Consider the following 23,739-nt stretch of genomic DNA (forward strand, 5'->3'; position numbering starts at 1 on the left):
TCAGATTTCTGCAGTGGAGGGGAGGCAGATTTCATGGTAATTGGTTGTCAGGATTGTACAGGAGACTGAGACTCCTAGAGCATTGCACTGAGAGATCAGTATGATAGCAATGAACTTAAAGTCCCTTCAGCCACCACAGCTTAAAGACTGCAACATTACATTTGTGACCTTTCTCAGGGCTTACTGGAGATGATCTTTAAGCGCTGCAACCCTTGTGATGCCTATGGACAGTGCCCTGTCTTTGGGAGGTGTCTGCAGGCCAGACCTGAGCACACAGCATTTGCAATGAGCGTGAGCTGCCTTCCCTGCAGCTGGAGCTGCAGCAGAGGAGGGGCTCCTGAGTGTCTGTATGTCCCTCCCTGGCCTTGCCTCCCATGGCAGCAGCACGGTGACATTCCTTCCGGCTTCTCTATCTGGACATACTGCTGCTGTTCTTGTTTCCAGGCTGGCTAGGAATGAGGGATTCAGATGTATATGGAGTGAGCCCTTGGTGTGCTTGGCTGGAAGTGGAGTACAGGGACAGGGTGAGGGGGCTGGAGATGTGCAATTTGAGCCTTGATTCTTCTGATCTCAGCAGTGTCCAGGTTCTTTTCAGGTGAGCCTCTGCGTGCAATTGTCCTGAAGCTCAAAGAGACGCCAGCACAGGGCAGCAGAGACTAGGACTGACTGACAGCCTGGCTGTCCTCTCTACAGGACAATCTGCATTTAAGGGACTGTCCCTTTGCCTCTGATGATCCACAGGGTTTCACTTGGAGTGCAGCAGAAATGCCAAGGATTTCTGCCTTAGAAACACCCCTCAGATGCGGTGGGGCAGCTGGAACAAAACAATAACAACAAAAAATACAAAAAAGAAAGCCCCACAACCCTGCTCTGCAGTTGGGTGAATTGGGAGCAACAATGTGCACAATCTCCAGATATCAGGAGTGAATTGAATCTGGGATTACCCCATGTTCCTCTTCACCTCTTGCTGTAAGGCAGAACTGACTCCTGCATTGCCCACAGCAGAGCCCCCCGCTCCCAAGGACATTCTCAGGCAGCATTAATCAGAACTCTTGAAAGTGACCTGCCAAATGTCTGCCTGGAAGTGGGCAAGTGTGTTAGGGGGTTTTAATGAGAAATTGAAATAGTTTATTCTCAGATAACTCTGTGGTAAATTATCACCATCTTTCTATTCCTTGGGCAGGGCCCCATGCCCAGAACCAGCAAATGCCCAACAGCAGCTCTGTGAGCGAGTTCCTCCTGCTGGCATTCGCAGACACACGGGAGCTGCAGCTCCTGCACTTCGGGCTCTTCCTGGGCATCTACCTGGCTGCCCTCCTGGGCAATGGCCTCATCCTCACTGCTGTAACCTGCAACCACCGCCTCCATACCCCCATGTACATCTTCCTCCTCAACCTTGCCATCCTCGACCTGGGATCCATCTCCACCACTCTCCCCAAAGCCATGGCCAATACCCTCTGGGACACCAGAACCATCTCCTATGAAGGATGTGCTGCCCAGGTCTTCTTTTTAGTCTTCTTGGTTGGAGCAGAGTATTCCCTTCTCACTGTCATGGCCTACGACCGCTACGTTGCCATCTGCAAGCCCCTGCACTACGGGAGCCTCCTGGGCAGCAGAGCTTGTGCCAAGATGGCAGCAGCTGCCTGGGGCAGTGGCTTTGTCCATGCTGTCCCACACGCTGCCAACACATTTTCACTGCCCCTCTGCCAAGGCAATGCTGTGGACCAGTTCTTTTGTGAACTTCCTCAGATCCTCAATCTCTCCTGCTCAGATTCTTACCTCACAGAGATAGTGCTCATCATGTTTTCTGCCTGTTTAGGTGTTGGTTGTTTTGTTTTCATTGTGCTGTCCTACGTGCAGATCTTCAGGGCTGTGCTGAGGATGCCCTCTGAGCATGGCCGGCACAAAGCCTTTTCCATGTGTCTCCCTCACCTGGCCGTGGTTTCCCTGTTTCTAAGCACCATCATGTTTGCCTACATAAAGCCCCCTTCCATTTCCTCCTCATTCCTAAATGTGATGGTGGCAGTTCTGTACTTGGTAGTGCCTCCAGCAGTGAACCCCCTCATCTACAGCATGAGGAACCAGGAGCTCAAGAATGCAGTGAGGAAACTCTTTGGATACCTGCTTCTTTAGCATCAACAATATGCCTATAATACTAATGGGACACCAAGATTATTGGAAAAATCTCTTAATACAGTATCTTGTAATTATATTTTTTATTATCATTGTTTCCTAAAAAAATGTGATTTTGATTTTATGTTATTCTTAGCATCTGGCCTCTTAATTAATTTATTTACTTTTCCCAATCATCTCATGTATGTATAGGAGTGGCTTCTTGTGTAGATAAAGACAATAAAGAAGCCTTGAGAACTCAAATGGTCTCAGCTGCCATTTCTTCCCTTTTCCTCTGCAGCTGGGGGAGAAGCCCCAGCATGCAGGAGTGGCTCAGGGCCAAGAGCCCAGGTACCACATGGAGGAGCAGCCCCAGTGGCCCTTTGGGCTGCCCCTCAGTGCCTGGTAGGTTTTTCCCTGGCTGGAAGGGGACAATTTCCCAAACTGGGGCAAGCTGATGGGTACCACCATCGCCACTTGAAGGGACCTGCCTTTGAGTCTTTCAGCCTAAGTTTGCCACAGATGACCCAAGATGGTTCATGGATGTTCAGGTGTCTACAAAGAATCAGCCAGAGTTTCTTACATTCCAAATGACCATTTCGTCTATGGGTCAGTCCCAAGAACCCCCTCACTTCTCTTTGGAGGGGTTTCATGTGCTGGGCTGGGCTGCAGTTACAGGGACAAAGACCTCTACTGCTGGCAGTAGAGGTGCCTTAGGAAATCCACTCAGCTCTGTCTGAATTTCCCAAAGGGCTCTGGTCTCCTTCAGGACCTTTCTGACAGCTGCCAGACACAGGAAAATACTCATATAACAGAGCTCTGCAGGTGTCACTGCTTGAGTGAAGAGAAGGTTCACTTAATAATGGAAGGTTCTCTTCACCTGCCAGGTGAAGAGAAAGTTTGTCCAGAGAGTGTCCTGCTTCAGTAGTCTGCTTTTCCTACCTGTCCAGACCTCCTAAGTAGACACCATGGATCAACGTAAATGGGAGAATGTTGCTATCACTTTTTGCCTAATCTCAAGAGCTATGAAAAATATCTATAATCATGAAAAAATCCTTCTTTATCAAGTGCTCATAGCAGTCTTCCTCTTTAACTACATTTCTGAAACTTCACTAATTAGTTGTGCAAGTCTTGAAGACTTAAGGAAATTGCCAGAACAGACATGGCTTGTTAGGGCGTTCGGCATTTTAATGACCCCCATGGTGTATTTGGTGCTCAGGTACTGTAAGGAGACTGAAGAACCAGAAGGTAGACAGAGCAAATAACAAAGATTCTTGGAGCAATAAACTGGCCCAGCTGAGGGTCAAAATTGACAAAGTCTCCCAATGGACATATCTGACCAGATAATTGGAGACCATGATTTTAGATTGGCTAAGAGCATTTTGCAGATGGCTCTGATGCTGAGAAAAGCCTTGGCTTTTATGAAGCAGAAAGGCCAAGCCCTGAGCCCAGCCCTGGGAAGAGAGGTCCTGTCCCTCATCTATACGGCAGTGGGGTGTGGGCCATGTGATGCTGAGTGCACGACAAAGGTATGACACCACAGGGCCTGTCTGCGGGGTGGCAAGAAGGCAGCAAGGCCTCAGTGTCATGAGGACAACGTGTCTCCTCATAGGCCTCAGTGGCAGAGACATCACCCATAGCCAAGGGGACAAAGACCTCCATCCTGATGGACTCTCCAGCCTCTAGCTGTCTCTCTGCTCAATGGCCCTCTTCCCAGGAGCTTTATCTGTCCCAGGAGCCTGGCCCCATTTAGCAGCACAGCACCTGACCATAATATCACTTGCTCTGTCCCATTAGGCTCCCTCGAAGTATCCCCAAGGCCTCAGGGCTGACAGACTCTCCTGGGGTATGGTGTTTGAAAGCAGACTGAAATCTTCACCAACTGCTCCTTTCTGAGCAGGAAAGACATTTTAGAAGCGTGGTTCAGAATTAAAGAATCATATAATCATTAAGGTTTGAAAAGACCTTGAAGATCATCTGCTTCAACCACCCCCCTACCACCAATATTATATACTAGATCATGTCCCTAAGTACCACAACCAAACTTCCCTTATACACCCCGGGGACGGTGAAGGGGAAGCGTACGGTAGGTGAAAGTAGCGCACCTGTCAATAGAATGTGCCTAGCAAGCGACACGCAAGGCAGTTGCTTGCCAAGTGCTGAGCGATGGCCATCAGGTCATGTTAGCAGTGAAGGGGAAGCATATGGTAGGTGAAAGCAGCGCAGTGGGACAGGCGCGTTGGGGAGGTTGTGTTGGGTATTGTCCTCCCCCCCCCTGCAGTGGTGTGGTCACGGGTAGGTGTAGGGGGGTTAGTGAGAGTAGCAGAGTGAGGTGCAGAGTGTGTGCGAAAGCATGGTGGTGGCGGCGGTGGTGGAGGAAAAAAAGGTGGTGGGGTGTGGGGTGTGTGGAAGGCATGCAAGGCGTGGAGGGCGTGTCGGGGTCAGGCGGGTGCAAAAAGAGGGGGTTGAGGGACCAGGCATCTTGGTAGGGTGGGTGGAAAAAGGATGCTCGTGGAGCGTCCTGGGTCTGGGCTCAGACCCGCAACCTCAGCCTTTGCCCAGGGCCGGGTGAGAGGTAAGCGTCACAACTGCAGTGCTACGGTTGGCCCCTGGTAAGGGGGGCACCTGTCGGTTGATGTAAAACATACTCCCTGCCTCAGTCCTGTCCTTGTGGTTGATATACAATATACTCCGTGTGTTAGCTAAAACCTGCAAAATCAACATGCTTTCCCTTGTTCCCTGTCTGAAGTCCCCCCTTTTCTTTATCCTAAGCAAATTCTTTGCTTATAACACTCCTTCTTGATTCAAAGTTTTCATAAAATTCTTACCAGTTTTTACCTGGTGCTTGATTTGGTTACACTTCCAGGTTTCATCTAACGCTTTTATACAGCACCAAAATGCACACTGTACTAATACACAGGTTAAGAATACTAGTAAAAGCAAGATCTATATTCCTATAAACAATTGCTTAAGCCAAGAAAAGTTGGGTAACCGAGGTAAATTTATTCTGTAATTCTCGAAAACCCCACAAGGTGTCATCTTAAACTACCTTATGTAAGATCTTGGTCTTTTCCCAAATATTTTTGAGATCAGTCTCAATTCGCCCTGCCTCATTTACATGCATACAGCAACTAATATTTATTAATGTGCATATTCCTCCTTGGGAGGCTAATAAAAGGTCTAGTGCCTAAAATGTTCTTATCAATTTGTTCTAGTTGCTTGCCCAAAACTATAATATGTTGTCATAAATATTGGTTTCCTACTTGTGTTAGATCTTCTCCTTTGTATGGCATTTGGTAAGGCCTGCCGTACGCTGGTTTTGGAGACACACACCATTTCCTGCCCAATGTCTGGTAGCTGTATGAGACTCCCATTTGCTCTAGTACCTGCCACTACAGGCCAGGGGAATTTACACCCCCAGTCTGGTCCCTAATCCATTCACACCTGTGAAGCAGTAGCTAGTGTTACCATAAGAACTGTTCAAAGAAACTCTCTAAGACTCAATTTGGAGTTTCAGAAAGTGGGCATTCTTTGATTGTGTGCCAAATACACAGGGCATCAATCCACCTACTGTGCGTGCGGAATTGTTCAAGCTGCAAGAGTTGCATACAATCAAAACATATATATTCATTAGATTTCCTAGAAATAATCAACATATTCATACTATTTCCAATATCTCATTAAAATATTCAAATGTCCCTGACACATGCGCCATTGTTTCTACTGGTCTTTCAGGAGTCTCTGGTGGTTGTCAATAGTCTTCCTCACTATGTTCACTGCTTGAACCAGTTCTTGTGCATGCTCAGACCATCACTTTCTTTTTTATCTTCTTGTTTTAACTTGGGCATGCATACTAAGCTAAGTCATTTACACAATGAGTTCCTAACCTATTCTTTTCAGACACATCCTCCAGGCCTAGGTTATGTTGCCCCCTGCCCTGTCCTGGGATACAATTCCATATGGTCTTATAGGTAAAGATGACTAATTAGTGAGTAAGGTAACACCAGAGATACAAAGTTTCTAAACTCCCTCCTATCTAACTAAACATAGTAAAGATTTGGCCTATCTGTTCATAAAACATTTTGGATTTGGCTCTATTATTCTATTATGGAGAGAAACATATGTCCTGATTCAGTATCACTAGCCCCTAGACGTTGCAGCCATCTTGCACGCACATACCAACACTCACCCTAGCATCTGGTTTTTGGGACACACATCATTCCCATCCCAGTGGTTGGTGGGGATAATCTTACTGAAATAAACATTCCGACATTCCATGCCCACTTATCAATTAGGGTCATTGACCGGTTTGTTTCTTGTTACTGCTGTGGGGTCCCAGAGAGGACAGTCCTGGATGACCCACTTAGAGGTCACTGATGTTCAAAGTACCCTTGGGCTACATTAAGGTGACATAACACCAAACAATCTATTGAAAAATTTTATTGATGACAGAAACTATTCTGGAAGAAACTGATTAAACCTAGTTTTTAACTGGAGCTATTTAAACCTTGTTATTTAAAAAAAAAAAAAAAAAAAAAAGGCTGAAAGGCTGATCAGCCCATAACATACATTGAGAGAGAGAAAGAGAGAGAGAGAGAGAGAGTTAAAAAGGCAGAAGTAGAGGAAAGGCCCAGATAACCACCCTGGGTTCCAGCAACATCTCTGCTCCAGTTGTTGTGTCTGTGATGATGGTGGGGGCACATGTGGCCCTCTGAGTTGTGCTATTTTTGAATTAGTCCCCACCTCCAGCTCTTGCTTTGTACACTAATTATTCCAAGACTGTGTCCCAAGACCTTCTTGAGAGAGTGTTGGTGTGAGGGGAGGGCGTTGCTGATGCCTTTCTCCTCCAGCTACAGAACCACTCGTGCCAAGGTGTCTCAGATGCTTACCCAAGAAAAGGAAATAGGCCCCAGGAAAGTGGTATCCCACCGCCACAGGATCCTCTTTTCTGACAGTATCTTACCTCGTTAGCATTATAACACCTTTTCTCTGACAAGTTGACAAGTGTTTGAGTGTGGTTTTTTTTTTTTTTTGCTTTTCAGTCTCTTGCAACTGCCCTTGTCATTTGTTAATCAGGTATGTGTCTCTCTGTGGTTTTGTTTATGGCTTCCTCCTTTTCTCATCATTCATTTTGTTTTTATTGAAAAGGCCCTTGACCGCATACTCTTAAAGGAACAGAAGTTTTCTCCTTCCATATAACTTTAGAGTATTTACTGTATATCAGATCTTACTCTGGTTCTGGTCCAAATGAGCTGAATAGATCTCCTGGCATTTGTCTTCAACCCTGTGATATGAAACATAAGATTATGTCAATGTAGGGCTAACAGACACAGTATTGTTACAGCAAGGCTGGTGGAAGTTGCAGTTCTTTCACATACAACTTCAGTCAGTTATGAATAACTGGTTCTGTAAAGGTTTGGATAACTCTTTTTTGGTAATAGCCAATATTCCAACATGATTTTGAAAAAACAAACAAACAAACAAAAAAAAACACCACAAAACCACATTATTATGATTTAAACAAACATATGTATTCCTCCACCAAGATCCTTATATCAGAGCAGAATAGTTTTCTGATGTGTTGGGTTTAGTCATCAAAGCACTCCCATGTATAGGAAGGATCCATTCACACACAAAAGCAACCCTGTAACAGATTATTCCTTGAAAAACAATAAACTGGCAGACCATGAGCAGTCAGGTGATGACTGAGCCAGCAAATAAAACTGTCTTAGTGGTCTTACTCATCTATACTGCCAGAAGGAAGTGTGTTTTTCCCCATTACACTCTAAACTGCATCTCTGCAACCTACCGACTGACCTAACAGTGTACAAAACAGCTTGTTCCTCAAACCTCTTTCACCTCTTTGTTCCTCAAACATTTGATCCGAGGATCCAACACTGAATCAAGCACAGCACAAAAAAATGAACACAATTGCAGTGGAAAGCACTCCACCTAGTGTGTGTGCTGAATTGTTCAAGCTACAGGGGTTATATACAACCAAAACATACATATTCATTTGATTTCCAAGAAATAACTAACATATCCACACTTTTTCCCAGAACTCATTAAAGTATGTAAATATCCCTGACATAAGGAAATAGGCCCCAGGAAATTGGTATCCCACCTCCACAGGATCCTCTTTTTTTTTTTAAAAATGCACTTTTTTTTTTTTTCTACTGGTGGTCTTTTGGGTTCTTCCAATGTTCTTCCATAGACAATTTAGGCATGCATACTAAGCTAAGTCATTTACATGTCCAAGGATATATGAGCTTGGACCACGAGGACCATGGTTTGGGCCAGAAAGACCATGAGTTCTTCTACTAATCTTTTCAGACACATCCTCCAGGCCTGGTTCATCATTTACACATACAAAGTTTCTAAACTTCCTTCTGTCTAACTAAACATAATAAAAGTTTGGCCTATCTGTTCATAAAATATTTCAGATTTGGCTCTATTATTCTACCATGGAGACAACCTTATGTCCTTCTGATTTGGTATCATTAGGTACTCCCCCAGAGGATGCTGCCTCTCTCCTTACTACTTAGAAATCTCTCTCTCTCTCTTTTATTTTATTTATTTATTTATTTATTTATTTTATCGAGGAATTGCTTTTGTTTGTTTGTTTGTTTGTTTGTTTTGGGTGTATGTGTGTGTGTGTGGAGTTATTTTAAATTTTTAAATTTAAATTTTAAGTTTTAAAAGCGCTATTTTAGTGTTCACAATGCTAGAAAGCCAAAGCAGTGGACCTAATGGCCCTCTGCTCTTGGGAAAACCATAAGGTTATCAGCCTGGTTTAATGAAGGATTCTGGAGAGAGTTAACTGGATGAGTTTGCTTGTCCCATTTAATATTCGACTAATGCATCTGCTGTTATTTCTAGTGGAAAAATCCTGAAATTTCTCCATTTGATTATGGTGGATCATAGTATAAAACTACGGATCAATGACTACTAATTTAAAATACATTTGCTTAAACTTTTCAGTTAAGACAGAATTCATTTCTCCTCCTTTGCCCCTTCGTTTCAGGCCTTTCCTTCACTACATCTCCATGACTCCCAGCTATATCCTCAAGAGATCTTCATGTGGTGGATTCCCTGGGAGAAGGTTTAAAGAGTGGTACTTCAACAGTTTTGTTCTCCACCCTTCTTGCTGCTGCTGGGTGATGAAAACATCGTTCAGTGCACACAGGCCACATAATTGAGACAGACCATGAACACTGTTGTCACAAAAGCAGGAAATGTCAAGAAACACTTGTGATACAAGAAAGCAAGAAAATAAATTAGATGGGATTATGCAATAAAAGACACATTCTAAGCAATTTTTGGAAGCTTTTAAGATTCAATTCTATGTTCTTTAAAGAGTCTGTGTTCTGACACATTCATACCAGGGACGGCAGACACTGAGGAGATAAAATTGTATAGCACTTTCAGAAAAACTTAGATCTCTAAATACAGAAAAGGTAAGTTTTCCAGTTTGTCTGTTTTTTTTTTTTCCCTTCCCTTCCCTTCCCTTCCCTTCCCTTCCCTTCCCTTCCCTTCCCTTCCCTTCCCTTCCCTTCCCTTCCCTTCCCTTCCCTTCCCTTCCCTTCCCTTCCCTTCCCTTCCCTTCCCTTCCCTTCCCTTCCCTTCCCTTCCCTTCCCTTCCCTTCCCTTCCCTTCCCTTCCCTTCCCTTCCCTTCCCTTCCCTTCCCTTCCCTTCCCTTCCCTTCCCTTCCCTTCCCTTCCCTTCCCTTCCCTTCCCTTCCCTTCCCTTCCCTTCCCTTCCCTTCCCTTCCCTTCCCTCAGTCAGATATATATTTTGTAAAAGGAATTTGGTGGTTGTGGCAGGGACCTTACCAAGAGGGATATGTAGTAAATCTGTATTGTTAACAGGTTGTATCTTCACTATCCTTTCAAAAAAACATACACCTTGTTTTTAGCTTAGGAATTTCCTATCTGCCATTGTTCAAGAATTCAGTTTTCTTTGATCATTTATCTCTTGGTCATTCCTTTCTGAACAGCTGATTACCTAAACATGACACAAGGACTAGTGCTGTTTGCTTCCAGTTCTGCTATTGCCTGGATTGAGCCCAGATATTTATTTTCCACTGGGTAACTGTACTGCCATAATGGTGTGGTTATTTAATCTTTTTATGTTATTTTCTGGAGAAATCTGGGCTATTGCTAAATGAAAGGAGGGATGGAAAGGATCAAAGGTTTCTATTAACAGGTAGAAATTGATATCCTGTTGTTCTTATTGATCCTTTGGCTCACTTTGGCTCAATTATAAAAAGATTTAGTGAACAATGCATTGAATAGAGTCCTACCATCATAAGTGGTACTACAAGGAGTCTGCAAATATGCGGCACAACTCTATTCCCTATAGAATCATAGAATGAGTAAGAATTAGAAAAGATCTCCAAGATCATCTGGTTCAACCACCCCCCCTACCATCAATATCACCCACGAAAACATGTTCCTAATATCTCCCCTTATATATGCTTGCCCCAGCATCAGTCCTGGGAGCATCTGCATTAGTCTCCTTAGCCCAGTGAGCGGTTCATCTCCCAGCACCAGCTCTGTTGCCCAAAGGCGGCGTTTGAGTTCTCTCATTCTAAGACAACTCTGCATCTCTTTTTTATCTCTTCAGCAAGGGAAACTTCACTCCTTTACAAGAAGTCCTTCTTTTCCTGACATTCCTGCTTCCAGCCAATTTTTAACCTTTTCTGTAGTCAGGCCTTCTTGCCCTCCATGTCAGGTCATTCCTTGGTCACAAATTAATATTGCTGAGCAGTAACAATCTGAATTTCCCTTTCACCAGCCATAGAGCCAGTTCTTCAAAATCCTGAACTCACAGATATATCTGAATTTGTATGCATGTAGAATTAAATAGCTACTAAAATAATATGTAAATTAATCAGTTTGTAAGCTTAATACTAATCCTATATATTTCTTAGTCTGTATATAATTCTGATACGAAGTCATTATTAATAATGAAAAAAGTGAAGAATAACATGTCCTTTTCTTTCCAGGTGTATAGGCTGTATATTGTATATTGCCAATCAAATGATTAACATGGAGAATGCAAGCAGCGTGAAGGAATTCATTCTTCTTGGACTCTCAGAAAATCAAGTAATTCAGAAAATATGTTTTGTTATGTTTTTATTCTTCTATATGATTATCATGTCAGGAAATCTGCTCATTGTTGTCACTGTAATGAGCAGTCAACATCTGAAATCGCCCATGTATTTCTTCCTTTCCTACCTATCCTTTGTAGATATCTGTTACTCTTCTGTCACAGCTCCCAAAATGATTGCTGACTTCCTCATTGAAAATAAAACCATCTCCTTCGTGGGTTGCATAGCGCAGCTGTTCGGGGTACATTTCTTTGGCTGCACCGAGATCTTCATCCTCACAGTGATGGCCTATGATCGTTATACTGCTATCTGCAGACCTCTCCACTACACCACTCTCATGACCAGGCGTGCTTGTGACCGGATGTTGATCTGCTCATGGGTGGGAGGCTTTGTGCATTCCATGGTGCAAACGCTCCTAACCTCTTTTCTACCCTTTTGTGGCCCCAACAAAATTGACCACTTCTTCTGTGATGTCCACCCCCTACTACAACTGGCTTGTACTGACACCTATGCTGTGGGCATCATTGTTGTTGCCAACAGCGGAATGATAGCTCTGAGCTGTTTCTTCATCCTGGTTGTGTCCTACATTGTCATCCTGGTTTCCTTGAAAAGACAAACATCCGAAGGGCGACACAAGGCCCTCTCTACTTGTGGGTCCCACATCACTGTAGTGATTCTGTTCTTCGGGCCATGCACGTTCTCCTACATACGCCCGTCCAGCAATCTGTCAGAGGACAAGAGTGTGGCAGTGTTTTACACTGTCATCACACCCATGCTGAACCCACTCATCTATACACTCAGAAATGAGGAGGTGAAGAATGCCATAAAAAAACTGTGGAGTAAAGAGTCAGGACATGAAAAGGGAGAGGTGTAGAACAACAGTAACTTTTCAAAAGTGTCAGAGATCAAGTATCGCTCATGATAGTTCTTCTGAAAATTTCCCAAGAACTCCCTCTGAAAGACAAGCTGTCTTTTAGCTCCTGTTGTAATTAGGAAGATCTGAAGGTGTATCTTCTGATTTGAAGACCAATATAAACTGTAACAAGAAAGGATCCCCTTTCTATTCCCTTTGACTGTCACAGACCCAGGCCTAAGGTTCCTGAGCACTACCGAAACACTAGTAAATAAATAAATACTATCAAAAGTATCAAAAATGTCATCTAGACCATTACTTGGAGTTCTCCCATATGTAAACTTTCAGATAAACTTCATCTGCTCTGTAACCCTGCGAAGAGAAGACTATCCTTACCTGCTGCTGGAAGCAATAACATCAAAGTAGGCCCCTTTCTGCTAGCTGAACAACATTCTGCTATTTTGAATCCATACATTAGCAAATAAAAAACTGATATTAGGTGCTAGTTATGTTATTTGCTGATGCAGGTAACAGGAGGGGAATCTTCTCCCTTCCAATTTGAAGGCATCAAGTCCTTTTTGCAGTATTTCAGCTGTCATTGACACCACCCTGTGGTGGTTTTACCTTGAGAGGGCAGCTGAACACCAAACCGCTTTCTTACTCCCTCTCCTCAGAAGAAGAGGAGAAGAAGAAATTATGCTGGAAAGAGAAAAAAAAAGGCTAGGCTCATAGGTTGAGGTAAGGATAATTTAATTAAAGGAAAAAGGAAGAGGAAAAAAGCAAGCAAAGGCCGTGCTGAAGCACGGAGAGTAGACAAAAAAAATTGCTCTCTACTTCCCATCAATGAGCAATGTTTGGCCGTGACCTGGAAAGCAGGGCCACAATATGCGTAGAGGTAATTTGGGAAGACAGATGTCTGTAGTGTGTATACATGACAAGGTTTTGGTAGCAAAGGGCTGCAGGGGTGGCTTCTGTGAGAAGAATCCAGAACCTGCCACATGTTAGATAAGGGCCAGTTTCAACCAGCTCCAAAGGGACCTGCCACTGCCCAGAGCTGAGCCAGTAAGTGATGTTGATTGTGTCTCTGTGATAGCATATTCAGGAAAGGGAAAAACCTGCCATGCAACAGCATCTGGGAGAGTGAGGAGTGAGAAACAGCCCTGCAAGCACCAAGGTCAGTGAAGAAGGAGGGGAAGGAGGTGCTCCAGGCACTGGAGCTGAAGTTCCCCTGTGGCCTGTGGAAAGGACCATGGTGGAGCAGGCTGTCCCCCTGCAGCCCATAGTGTATCAAGGTGGAGCAGGTTTCCACTCTGCAGCCTGTGGAGGAGCCCTCGGTGGAGCAGGTGGCTCTGACCTGAAGGAGGCTGCGGCCAGTGGAGAACCCCTGCTAGAGCAGATTCTGGGCCAGACCTGTGGCCCATGGAGAGGAGGGAGCCCACGCAGGAGAAGGTGATCTTTCAAGAGCTGCTGCCCATGGGGGACCCAGGTTGGAGCAGTGTGCTCCTGACGGATGGACCCTGTGGTACGGACCCATATTTGGAGTGGTTGTTTAAGACCTGCTGCCTGTGGGAAGCCCACACAGGAACAGTTCATGAAGGATGGCATCCTGTGGGAAGGACCCCACATTGGAGCAGGGGAAGAGAGGGACTGAGAAGGAGCAGCGGAGACCAAGTGCTATAGACTGACCGCAAACCCCATTCCCCTGTTCCCCTGTGCCACTCAGGGGGAGGAGGTGGAAGAGGGTGGATGGGGGGTTTGTGTTTTTTTTTTTTTTAATTAGTTAATGTATTTATTTATTTTTATTTCTCACTTCTCTAGTTTGTTAGTAATAGATAATAAATTTCTTTAATTTCCCTACGTTGAGTCTGTTTTGCCAATCACGGTAATTGTTGAATGATCTTCCTGTCCTTATCTCAACCCTTGAACCCTTTTCATTGTATTTTCTCCCCCTTTCCCTTTGAGGAGGGGGAGTGAGAAAGTGGTAGTGGTGGAGCTTGGTTGCCCACCTGAATAAAACCACTACAACATCTTCAGAGCCCCTCCTCCCCCCTCCCACTCACCTTACCCTTTCCCACCTTTTTTTGCTGAGTGTGACCTCATATGGTGTGGAATATCCCTTTGGTTGGTTTATGTCAGCTGCCCTGCCTATGTCCCCTCCTCACCTCTTGCCCACCCCCAGCCTGCTGGCTCTTGGGAGGTTTTGGAGGAAGTCCTGATGCTGTGCTAGCCTTGCTCAGCAACAAACAAAACACTGGTGTGATACCAATGCTGTTCTAGCTACAAGTGCAGAGCACAACAATATATGGGCCACTGCAGGGAAAGTTAATTCCATCCCATGGAATTAAAACTGCAAAAACCCATGGATGTAGGAAAGGAGAATTTAATAATAAGAAACAAAAGAAAACAACAAACAAACAACAAAACAACAACAGAAACAAAAACAAACAAGATTTATTTGGTTTTCAGTTTTTTACCAAACTGAACAATGTCCAGCCAGTCCCTGAGCAATGTCAGGCCCCCTCAACCGCCTCCACCTAGTTTTATTGTTGAGCATGAGATCATATGGTATGGAATATTCTTTTGGTCAGTTGGAGTCAGCTGTCCTGGTTCTGTCCCCTCCCAGTTTCTCGTGCACCCTCAGCCTCCTTGCTGGCAGGGCTGTATGAGAAGCTAAAAAGTCCTTGACTGAGTATAAGAACTGCTCTGCAACAAATAAAACTTCATTATGTTATCAGCAATATTCTCATCCTAAATCCAAAACACAGCACCAAACCAGCTACTAGAGATAATTAATTTCCAGAGGAAACCAGGACAATCACCCTTCAGTGACTATCCCAAAAGTCATCCAAAGTACAATTTTTAGCTCCTCACTGGTGATTTTTGACAAAGAAGTCTTCATATACTTCTGGGGTGTTGTTATTCCTGATAGTGTTGTGTTTCTCTTGTATGATATACTTTAAATCCTTCTGCCTCAGCTTGTGAAAGAGTTGTTCCTGCAGATGCTCTTGAAAGTTATTTTTTTTTGCAGAATGAGAAATGGGAATAGACAGTCAGGCCATCCATTCCAGCCTCTGGGTTTCAGAATTGGCATAGATGTGGAATGCTGTCATGACATCTAAGTAGCAACTTGCATCTGAGACGTGGCCATGAAACCACCTAAAGCGGTCAGAGAAGGGCATCCAGAGCAGCAATAGCAAGCCAACTCTTGGAGACTTGCTTTGTAGTGTCCCTTTGCATTGTTCAAGCTTGACTGTGAAATCCTACCTTTGAAAACAGACATTTCTTTTGAGTGACTTTTGTTAGGCTGATTTTATGAAAAAGAACAATCTCATTCACAGATTTTTTAGACTTTTTTTAAGTTGGTGTATTAGTTGCTTCCCCCCACACCCCTCCAGTTATATGTTGTTTCCAGGAGGATTTATCAAAAGGATGTTGTCAGTGTTACAGTACTCAGGAGCTGGTAACAGCACTTCCCACATGTTCAGTACCACATTCTCACATTGTCCCCCAAGCTTTTCACATACCCCAAAATGTTCTTAACACACACACACACTTTGGTCATCCCCACATTGCTTTCCCTCTGCACATGAAGAGGCATGGATACAGAGATGGAGACACAAAACAGCATTTTCCTGCTGCCCAGGTTGGGGAATAGCTGGTCGGTGAGGCAGATTGCTGAGGGGAAAGAACTGAGTGACCTGTGACTATTGAACAGGATTCAGAAGCCAAGACTCACCAGTATAATAGACAAGGTTGTGTTTTTTCTCTCTTCATATACAAATTGTGCATTATTGACACCCATTTACCACATGGATATGCCACAAAAGTGAATTCATGGGGGTTTGTGAGTAGAGAGGTACCAGTGGTACATTTATTATCCCAGTGTCACTACATATGTATACCTGACAGCTTCCGTTCTCAATATGGTATTTGAGTGAGGTATACAAAACCCAGCTAACACATCATTTGTGCAAATTAATTCATCTATGTACTGTCAGAAAGGTGCTCCAAGAAAACTTGTGATAGGTCTTTCTGTGGCTGAGCTTATTCAGGTCTATCACAATCATAGGGATAATAAGGAGGGCTGCTGCTTTTCCTTAGAGGTTTAAAAAGGAAAGTTATTCATGAGCAGGGACCTTCCTCAGGCCATAGCCGAAGTATTGAGATTTGAATTAGAGATGCACTGTTCCTTTGGGTCAGCTTCTTGTTTCCAAATCAACAACCTAGCGTAAAAGTGGGTCAATAGGGGACCTTATTATTAGTCTTCTTTTTCAGAAGAGGCAAAGGCGATAACTAGGATTCTTGAGGATATTTATGCCATCCTTCTCAAATAAATTGAGATTGCTGTTACACACTTTGATCATATGTCCTGACATATCTAATCCTTGGATATGAGCTGTTATTCCTTGAGGGTAACATTGGCTTTAGATGGAGACTGTCTCAAAAAGACATGAAAGGAAATGTACTTGATCTTTAACATACCAGTGATCAATATGTATGTGTAATGGTAAAGTTCTGTTTCTAATTTCCTGGTAGTTTTTTTTTTTCTTTTTTTGTTTCCCTGTGCTTCAGGTCTTGTCACCCAGAGAACTACAGGCCAGTCAGTCTCACCTCTGTGCTCAGCAAGATCATAAAGTAGATCCTACTGTAAACTATGCTAAGGCACAAGGAAAATAAGGAGGTGATTGGTGACAGCCAACATGGCTTCACTAAGGGCAGATTGTGCCTGACAAATCTGGTGGCCTTCTCTGATGGGTTACAGCATTGGTGGATAGGGAGAGAGCAATTGACATCATCTACCTGGACTTGTGCACAGCATTTGATGCTGTCCTCCATGATAGACTAGTCTCTAAATTGGTGACACATGGTTTTGATGAATGGATCACTTGGTGGGTAAGGAATTGGCTGGATGGTCACACTCAAAGAGTTGTGGTCAATGTCTCAATGTCCAAGAGGAGATCGGTAATGGGTGGTGTTCCTCAGGGGTCAGTATTAGGACTGGCACTATTTAACATTGTTATTGGTGACATGGACAGTGAGATTGAGTGCACCCTCAGCAAGTTTGCTGACAAGACCAAGCTATGTGGTGCGGTCAACACGGTAGAGGGAAGGGATGCCATCCAGAGGGACCTGGGCAAGCTTGAGAGGTGGGCCTGTGCAAACATGATGAGGTTCAACAAGGCCAAGTGCAAGGTCCTGCATCTTGGCCAGAGCAATCCTAAGCACAAATACAGGTTGGGTGGAGAATGGACTGAAAGCAGCCCTGAAGAGAAGGACCTATGGGTGCTGGCTGACAAGAAGCTTGACATGAGCTGGCAATGTGCACTTGTAGCACAAAAAGCCAACCATATCCTGGGCTGCATCAAAAGAAGAATGGCCAGAAGGTGGGTGGTGGGTGATTCTCTGCCTCTACTCTGTTCTCATGAGACCCCACCTGCAGTACTGTGTTCAGATCCACTCAGTCCAGTAAATCTGGTTGTCCCTTTCCTCTTACCTGTTGTCCTATTACTGTTTGATAAGCATAGGCTAGGCCCCAGCGCAGTGCAGCAAGCTGGAGTTCTCTGGCATTTCCAGGATCAGGGCACATGTCTTTCAAGCATTCTATCAGTTTTTCAGGATTTCGCATTTGTTCAGGGGTGAAGTTCAAAATCATCAGAAGAGACAACCATGACAGGTATCTAGCCATATCCTCCCACACACCTTGCTGCCCACCACCACACTGTTTTGGGGCAGATTCCAGCATGGCATTCTTAAGTAATTGTTTAATCTTAGGAAAAAAAAAAAAAGGCAAAAAAGCATTCTCGAGACCTAGCAATAGGACTATTTTGGTTACCCATAGATGCTAGAAAAAAATCAAAAGGTGCTTTAATTACCCCACAGGGAAAGAAGGATGTACCATTCCTGATATCATCTACAAATTGACTTCCCCTCTTCCCCCTACCTTTCCCCTTTCCCTTTTCCCACCTTTTATTGCTGAGTGTATCATGATATAGTATGTATATCATGTATAGTATAGTATATAGTATATAGGATATAGGATATAGGATATAGGATATAGTATGTATATCATGTAGAGTAAAGTAGAGTACAGTACAGTACAGTATAGTAGAGTATATAGTAATATCTCTTTGGTCAGTTTAGGTCAGTTGCCCTGGTGATGTCCCCTCTCCACCTTTGCCCACCCCTAGCCTACTGGCTTTCGGGGGAGTCGGAGAGAGTCTTGTTGCTGTGCCAACATTGCTCCACAACAGACAAAACATTGGTGTGATATGAGGGCTGTTCTAGCTCCAAGTGAAGAGCACAGCACTATGTGGGCCGCTATAGGGAAAGTTAACTCCATCTCAGCCAGACCCAGTAAGGAATCATATGGGAAAGGAACTCAAGAAGGACAGGAAAGGACAAGGGAACTGCTTGAGAGAGTCCAGCACAGAGCCACAAGGATGATTAAGGGAGTGGAGCATCTCCCTTATGAGGAAAGGCTGAGGGAGCTGGGTCTCTTTAGCTTGGAGAAGAGGAGACTGAGGGGTGACCTTATTAATGTTTATAAATATGCAAAGGGTGAGTGTCAGGAGGACAGAGCCAGGCTCTTCTCAGTGACATGTAATGATAGGACAAGGGGCAAGGGGTGCAAGCTGGAATATAGAAAGCTTAAAATATGAGAAGAAACTTTTTCATGGTGAGGGTGACAGAACACTGGAACAGGCTGCCCAGGGTGGGTTGTGGAGTCTCCTTCTCTGGAGACATTCAAAACCCGCCTGGATGCATTCCGTGTGACCTGATCTAGGTGTTCCTGCTCCAGTAGGGGGATTGGACTAGATGATCTTTCAAGGTCCCTTCCAATCCCTAACATTCTGTGATTCTGAAAAAAAAAAATTATTCTCCTTAAAACAGGTGAATAAAGTGTGTATGTCTAATTGCAGGAAAGGTGGCTCCACGGGGAGCCCAAAGAACATTTTAATGGTCCCGTTGTGGCTTGTCTACCTTGTCTTGGATTCAGAGACTCTGTGGCCAACCAGAAATTCAACAACCAAACAGAGCACAAATATATGAATGTGCATGTAAGCTGCTAAAATACCTCCTTTTTGATAAGGAACAAGAGATTTTCCTCTCCTGCAGGTACACTTTCTCTCTGTATTTGTACAGATACAGAATAATTTCCATTCTAGTTTGAGAGAATATAAATCCCATAGTGTCAGGAGCCAATAAAGACTGTGAATCTTGCATTCAAATCTGCATTAGCTGAATGTTAACTTCTTTCCTTTTTCTTTTACAGGACAGTCCACTGACATGAGAAGAAACACCAGTACGCCCAAACATGCTAAAGTGTGTATGGTAAGATAAGAACAGGCTTGGAAGTAAGAGTTTTGTGATGAACACAAATGCCTGAACATATTTTATACTTTTTATTTTATTTTATTTTTGGTGGGTTGATTCCCCTTATAGCATAGCAATATGGGTATTCTTGAAAATAACCTCTGTTTTTATTTATTTATTTATTTATTTTCAAGTTGTGGGATCTGAGTTTACTAGCTTTCTTAGCAGTAGCTTTCTCATTTTGATGAGTTTCTCTTTGACGTGCTTGCCATGAGAGTACACTCTTTAATTCAAGGCAACAATCTGGGGGCAGGGGGCAAGATAGAGCAAATCATTTTCATTTTAATTGCAACAGGAAAATTTAGGTTAATCTCATGGAGAATACTAACTATCATAAACTTTTTGCGAAGAAAGGCTGAGAGAGCAGAGGATGTTCAGCCTGAAGAAGAGAAGACTGTGGGGTAACCTTATTGCAGCTTTTCAGTACTTCAATGGGGCTTATAAAAAGATGGAGAGAACTCTTTGCTCAGGCAGACAATGAGAGGACAAAGGGAAATGGTTTTGAACCAGAAGAGGGGAGATTTAGATTAGATGTTAGGAGGAATAGCTCCACTCAGAGGGTGATGAGACACTGGAACAGGTTACCCAGAGAGGTTGTGGATGGAGGTGTTCAAGACCAGGTTGGATGGGCAACTCTGGGCAACCTGATCTAGTGGGTGGCATTCCTGCCATGGCAAGGGGATGGGAACTGGATGATCTTTAAGATCTCTTCCAAGCCAAGCTGTTGGAGAGTTTAAAGAACAAATCAGACAAATATTTTCATAAGTTACATCAACAGAGTTCTTTCTTCCTTGGAAAAGTGAAACGGACAAGATCAGTTCTTCCAAGGTGTCTTCAAAATTTTTTATTCCTGGGCATATAAAGCTTATTTCTAGCCTTCAGAAACAGAATGTGCTCAAGAAGTCAACTGATTATAATTCTCATGTTATTCTTGATTTTTTGAAAATAATAGCAGAGCAGAAGTTCTGCTCCCTTTCAAGCTGAAATGCCATTAATATTTATAGGTGAGCTATTCCAAATCCCTAGCTTTGGCTTTCTGCTTACCATAATTAACCTGAAATATAATTTTGAAATAGTCATAAGGTACATATGTCTGACCCCATTTCTTTTCTTTGATAGATTTTTTAGTTTAGCATGTGTTTGACTTTATATTATATATTATGTATTATATTATATATATTATAAAAGTTATTTGTATATAACTTTGTACATTGTTATGTACAAAGTTAATTATCCATATGGGAAAAATGAGCATTTCAAGAGTGTCCTGCAAATCATGTTTGAGTAGACATCTAAATTATGTGAGGTGAAACAAATATTATGGGATTAATGTTAGCTGTGCAGATTACTCATTTACACATTAAACTAAGCATTTGGGGAGGAAGGGGTAGTGAGATCTGCAGTAGTAAGTGTGATTTGTTAACTTGTGCTCATTCAGAGTACACAGAAATAATACAAGGCTTTGAAATGCAGGAAATGACAATGAGATAATTTGAGTTCAGAACTTAAAAAACGTAAATAGGATGATTGGCAAAATTATATCTTTATCCTACATCAGCCTGACTCTAGCCAGTTTGATGTATTGATGGGCATTTGCCTTTTTTTTTTTTTTGCAGCATAACTCTGTTTTTTCCTACCAATGATAGATGGCAGAAGGGAATCACACCGTGGTGACTAAGTTTTTCTTATTGGGATTCACCGACGACCTGAAGTTACAGGTCCTTCTCTTCACAGCGTTTCTACTTATCTATCTGTTGACCCTAGTGGGAAATCTGGGGCTGATCGTGCTCATCCAAATCAACTCCAAGCTCCACACCCCCATGTACTTCTTCATCAGCAACCTTTCTTTCTTAGATGTCAGCTACTCCACCATCATTATACCCAGCACACTCATGACCCTTGTGTCTGAGACAAAAGTCATATCATACACAACATGCACAACTCAGCTCTTCCTGTTCTGCATTGCAGTGACAGGCGAGTGCTACCTCCTGGCAGTGATGGCATATGACCGATTTATAGCCATCTGCAACCCCTTGCTCTACCCTGTCATTATGTCTAGGAGGTTCTGCATCCTCCTTGTGTGTGGGTCCTACTTCATGAGTTGTGTGAATGCAACCATTCAGACTTTATTTATATTCCGCCTGTCCCTCTGCAATTCCATCATCGATCATTTCTTCTGTGATGTGCCCCCCATCCTGAAGCTCTCCTGCTCTGATACTTACATCACTGACCTGGTCCATTTCACCTGTGCTACTGTGCTTATCATCTCAACGATCCTCCTTATTCTCATCTCCTATATCTGCATTGGGGTTACAATCTACAAGTTGAAATCTGCCAAAGGCAGATGCAAAGCCTTCTCCACATGTGCTTCCCATCTGACTGTTGTTGCCATCTTCTATGGGACAGGCTCCTTCATGTACTTACGACCCAGTTCAAAATACTCTATGGAGTATGACAAGATCATCTCTGTGTTTTATACACTGGCAATACCCATGCTGAACCCTATAATTTACAGCTTGAGGAACAAGGAGGTCAAAGAAGCCCTTCGAAGGACAATAACAAGTCTGTATTGCTCTCTGTGAGTACTACAGAGATTCAGGAGTCCAGGCGGGAGTGAGAGAACCTGAGAACTGTCAAAACAGAATAATTAAATATGAAATAGTTTGGTTCCTGCCTGACAAAGAGAAAGGAAAAGGGAATAGTATCTTAGACATTTTGTTGCCATATCTGCATGATGTGAGAGAGTAGGCAGGTCCCCTTTGCCGTTGCAGGGCTTCTTATTTGCTCCCTCCTTCCCCCCTCCCCCCTCCCCCACCCCAGAGGGATGTGTCACTGAGTAGTCTGAAGGAACTAACTTTTCAGATGGTGACAGTCACTATCTCAATAGCAGCAGGCTCTGTAACATAGTAGTGCCCTACATCTGATCTCATGTTGTGACCTCTGCAACTACAGACAATGTAAGACAAGTCTACTGGGTATATTCGTAGGCATTTTTATTCTCTGCACCCCACCCCCCACCCCCATTTGGAAGACAAAGATAGTAGAACAGATCTCTCAGCAAACTTGCTAAGGATGCATTCAACTCCTGCATCCTGATCATTGGTAACAATGTTGAACAGGACAGACCCTAGAACTGAGCCCTGAGGAACACTGTTAATGACTGCCCACCAGCCAGATGTAACTCCCATTCACTACGGCCCTTTGAGGTCATAGTGAATGGTCATCTACTGATGAGCCAGTTCATTATCCAGTGTAGCCTGAACCTCTTCCACTCACATTTGGACAACTTGTCCAGAAGGATTCTGTGACGAATGGTATTTAAGGCCTTACTAAAACCCAGAAATATTATATCCATTGTCTTCCCTTCACTCACAAGGAGAGTGACCTTATCATACAAGGAGACTGAGTTATTAAGGCAGGACTTTCCCTTCATACATCCATGTTGACTATGCCTGGTAATTGCTTTGTTCATTAAGTGCCTTTCCGTATACCCCATCAGAATCTTCTCAATTTATTTTCTAGGTACTGAGGTTGGACTGACAAGTCTGTAGTTTTCTAGGTCTTCTCTCATGCCCTTTTTGTAAATGGGTGTAACATTGACTACCTTCCAGTCAGCAGGAACCACCCCAACACTAGTCAACAATATTCTGCACCCTCAAGGGGAAGAGAAGGTCTCTGGATCTCATCCCACCTCCAAAACAGGCTCTGCAGGTAATCCAACTCTGGATACAGACATTGTGGCTAAATCAGAGAGCCAGTCATTGATGCTCAGTTGTCCCTGTAGTCAAAAATAAACATAGAATCACAGAATCATAGAATGGTTTGGGTTAGAAGGGACCATAAAGATCATCTAATTCCAACCCCCTGCAACAGGCAGAGACACATTCCACTAGACCAGGTTGCTCAAAGTCCCGTACAATCTGCCCTTTGACTGTATCTGTGCCCTGTGGTGTGACTATTTGACACATGTGCTAAGGAGAGGGAGACTGTGCAACCTGATTCCTTATTATATTGGCAAAGATTTGAATCCTGGAAAATTAGTGACTAAAAGACAACGACCATGCAATCCTATAAACAGTGATCCCAGACAAGAACTCTTTGAGCTCCCAAGGTCCGCAGCAGGTTGCACCCTTGATCTGCCCCTGATCTGGGCTGCTTGTCAGGGTATCCCTGAGGGGATGTACATATCAGGGCTGACTCTGATGAACAAGCTCATCTGCCAACAAAGGAGTAGTGTGAGTAATTCACACTAGCAGGTATTTTGGAAGCACATTACTTCCATTCCCC

The 23,739-nt window shown here is 43.6% G+C and overlaps 2 protein-coding genes across 4 annotated transcripts in view; both read left to right on the forward strand.

Moving 5' to 3' along the window:
• Positions 1 to 14,235, forward strand: part of LOC310885813 (olfactory receptor 4S2-like) — a 36,917-nt gene extending 22,682 nt beyond the window's left edge. For all 3 annotated transcript variants that reach the window (XM_083809616.1, XM_083809617.1, XM_083809618.1), the window contains 2 exons: positions 9,137 to 9,569; positions 11,121 to 14,235. In XM_083809616.1, coding sequence (XP_083665742.1) covers positions 11,155 to 12,099 — 945 coding nt within the window. In that variant the 5' untranslated portion in view covers positions 9,137 to 9,569; positions 11,121 to 11,154 and the 3' untranslated portion in view covers positions 12,100 to 14,235. The remainder of the gene's footprint in view (positions 1 to 9,136; positions 9,570 to 11,120) is intronic.
• A 5,471-nt stretch (positions 14,236 to 19,706) lies between these two features.
• Positions 19,707 to 22,336, forward strand: LOC310885816 (olfactory receptor 5AP2-like). The gene has a single exon (XM_083809622.1). The coding sequence runs from the start codon at positions 21,099 to 21,101 to the stop codon at positions 22,032 to 22,034; it is 936 nt and encodes a 311-aa protein (XP_083665748.1). The 5' UTR covers positions 19,707 to 21,098; the 3' UTR covers positions 22,035 to 22,336.
• Positions 22,337 to 23,739: the final 1,403 nt, after the last annotated feature.

Source organism: Anser anser (genome assembly GCF_964211835.1).
Source record: "Anser anser genome assembly, chromosome: 23".
Classification (NCBI taxonomy): Eukaryota; Metazoa; Chordata; class Aves; order Anseriformes; family Anatidae; genus Anser; species Anser anser.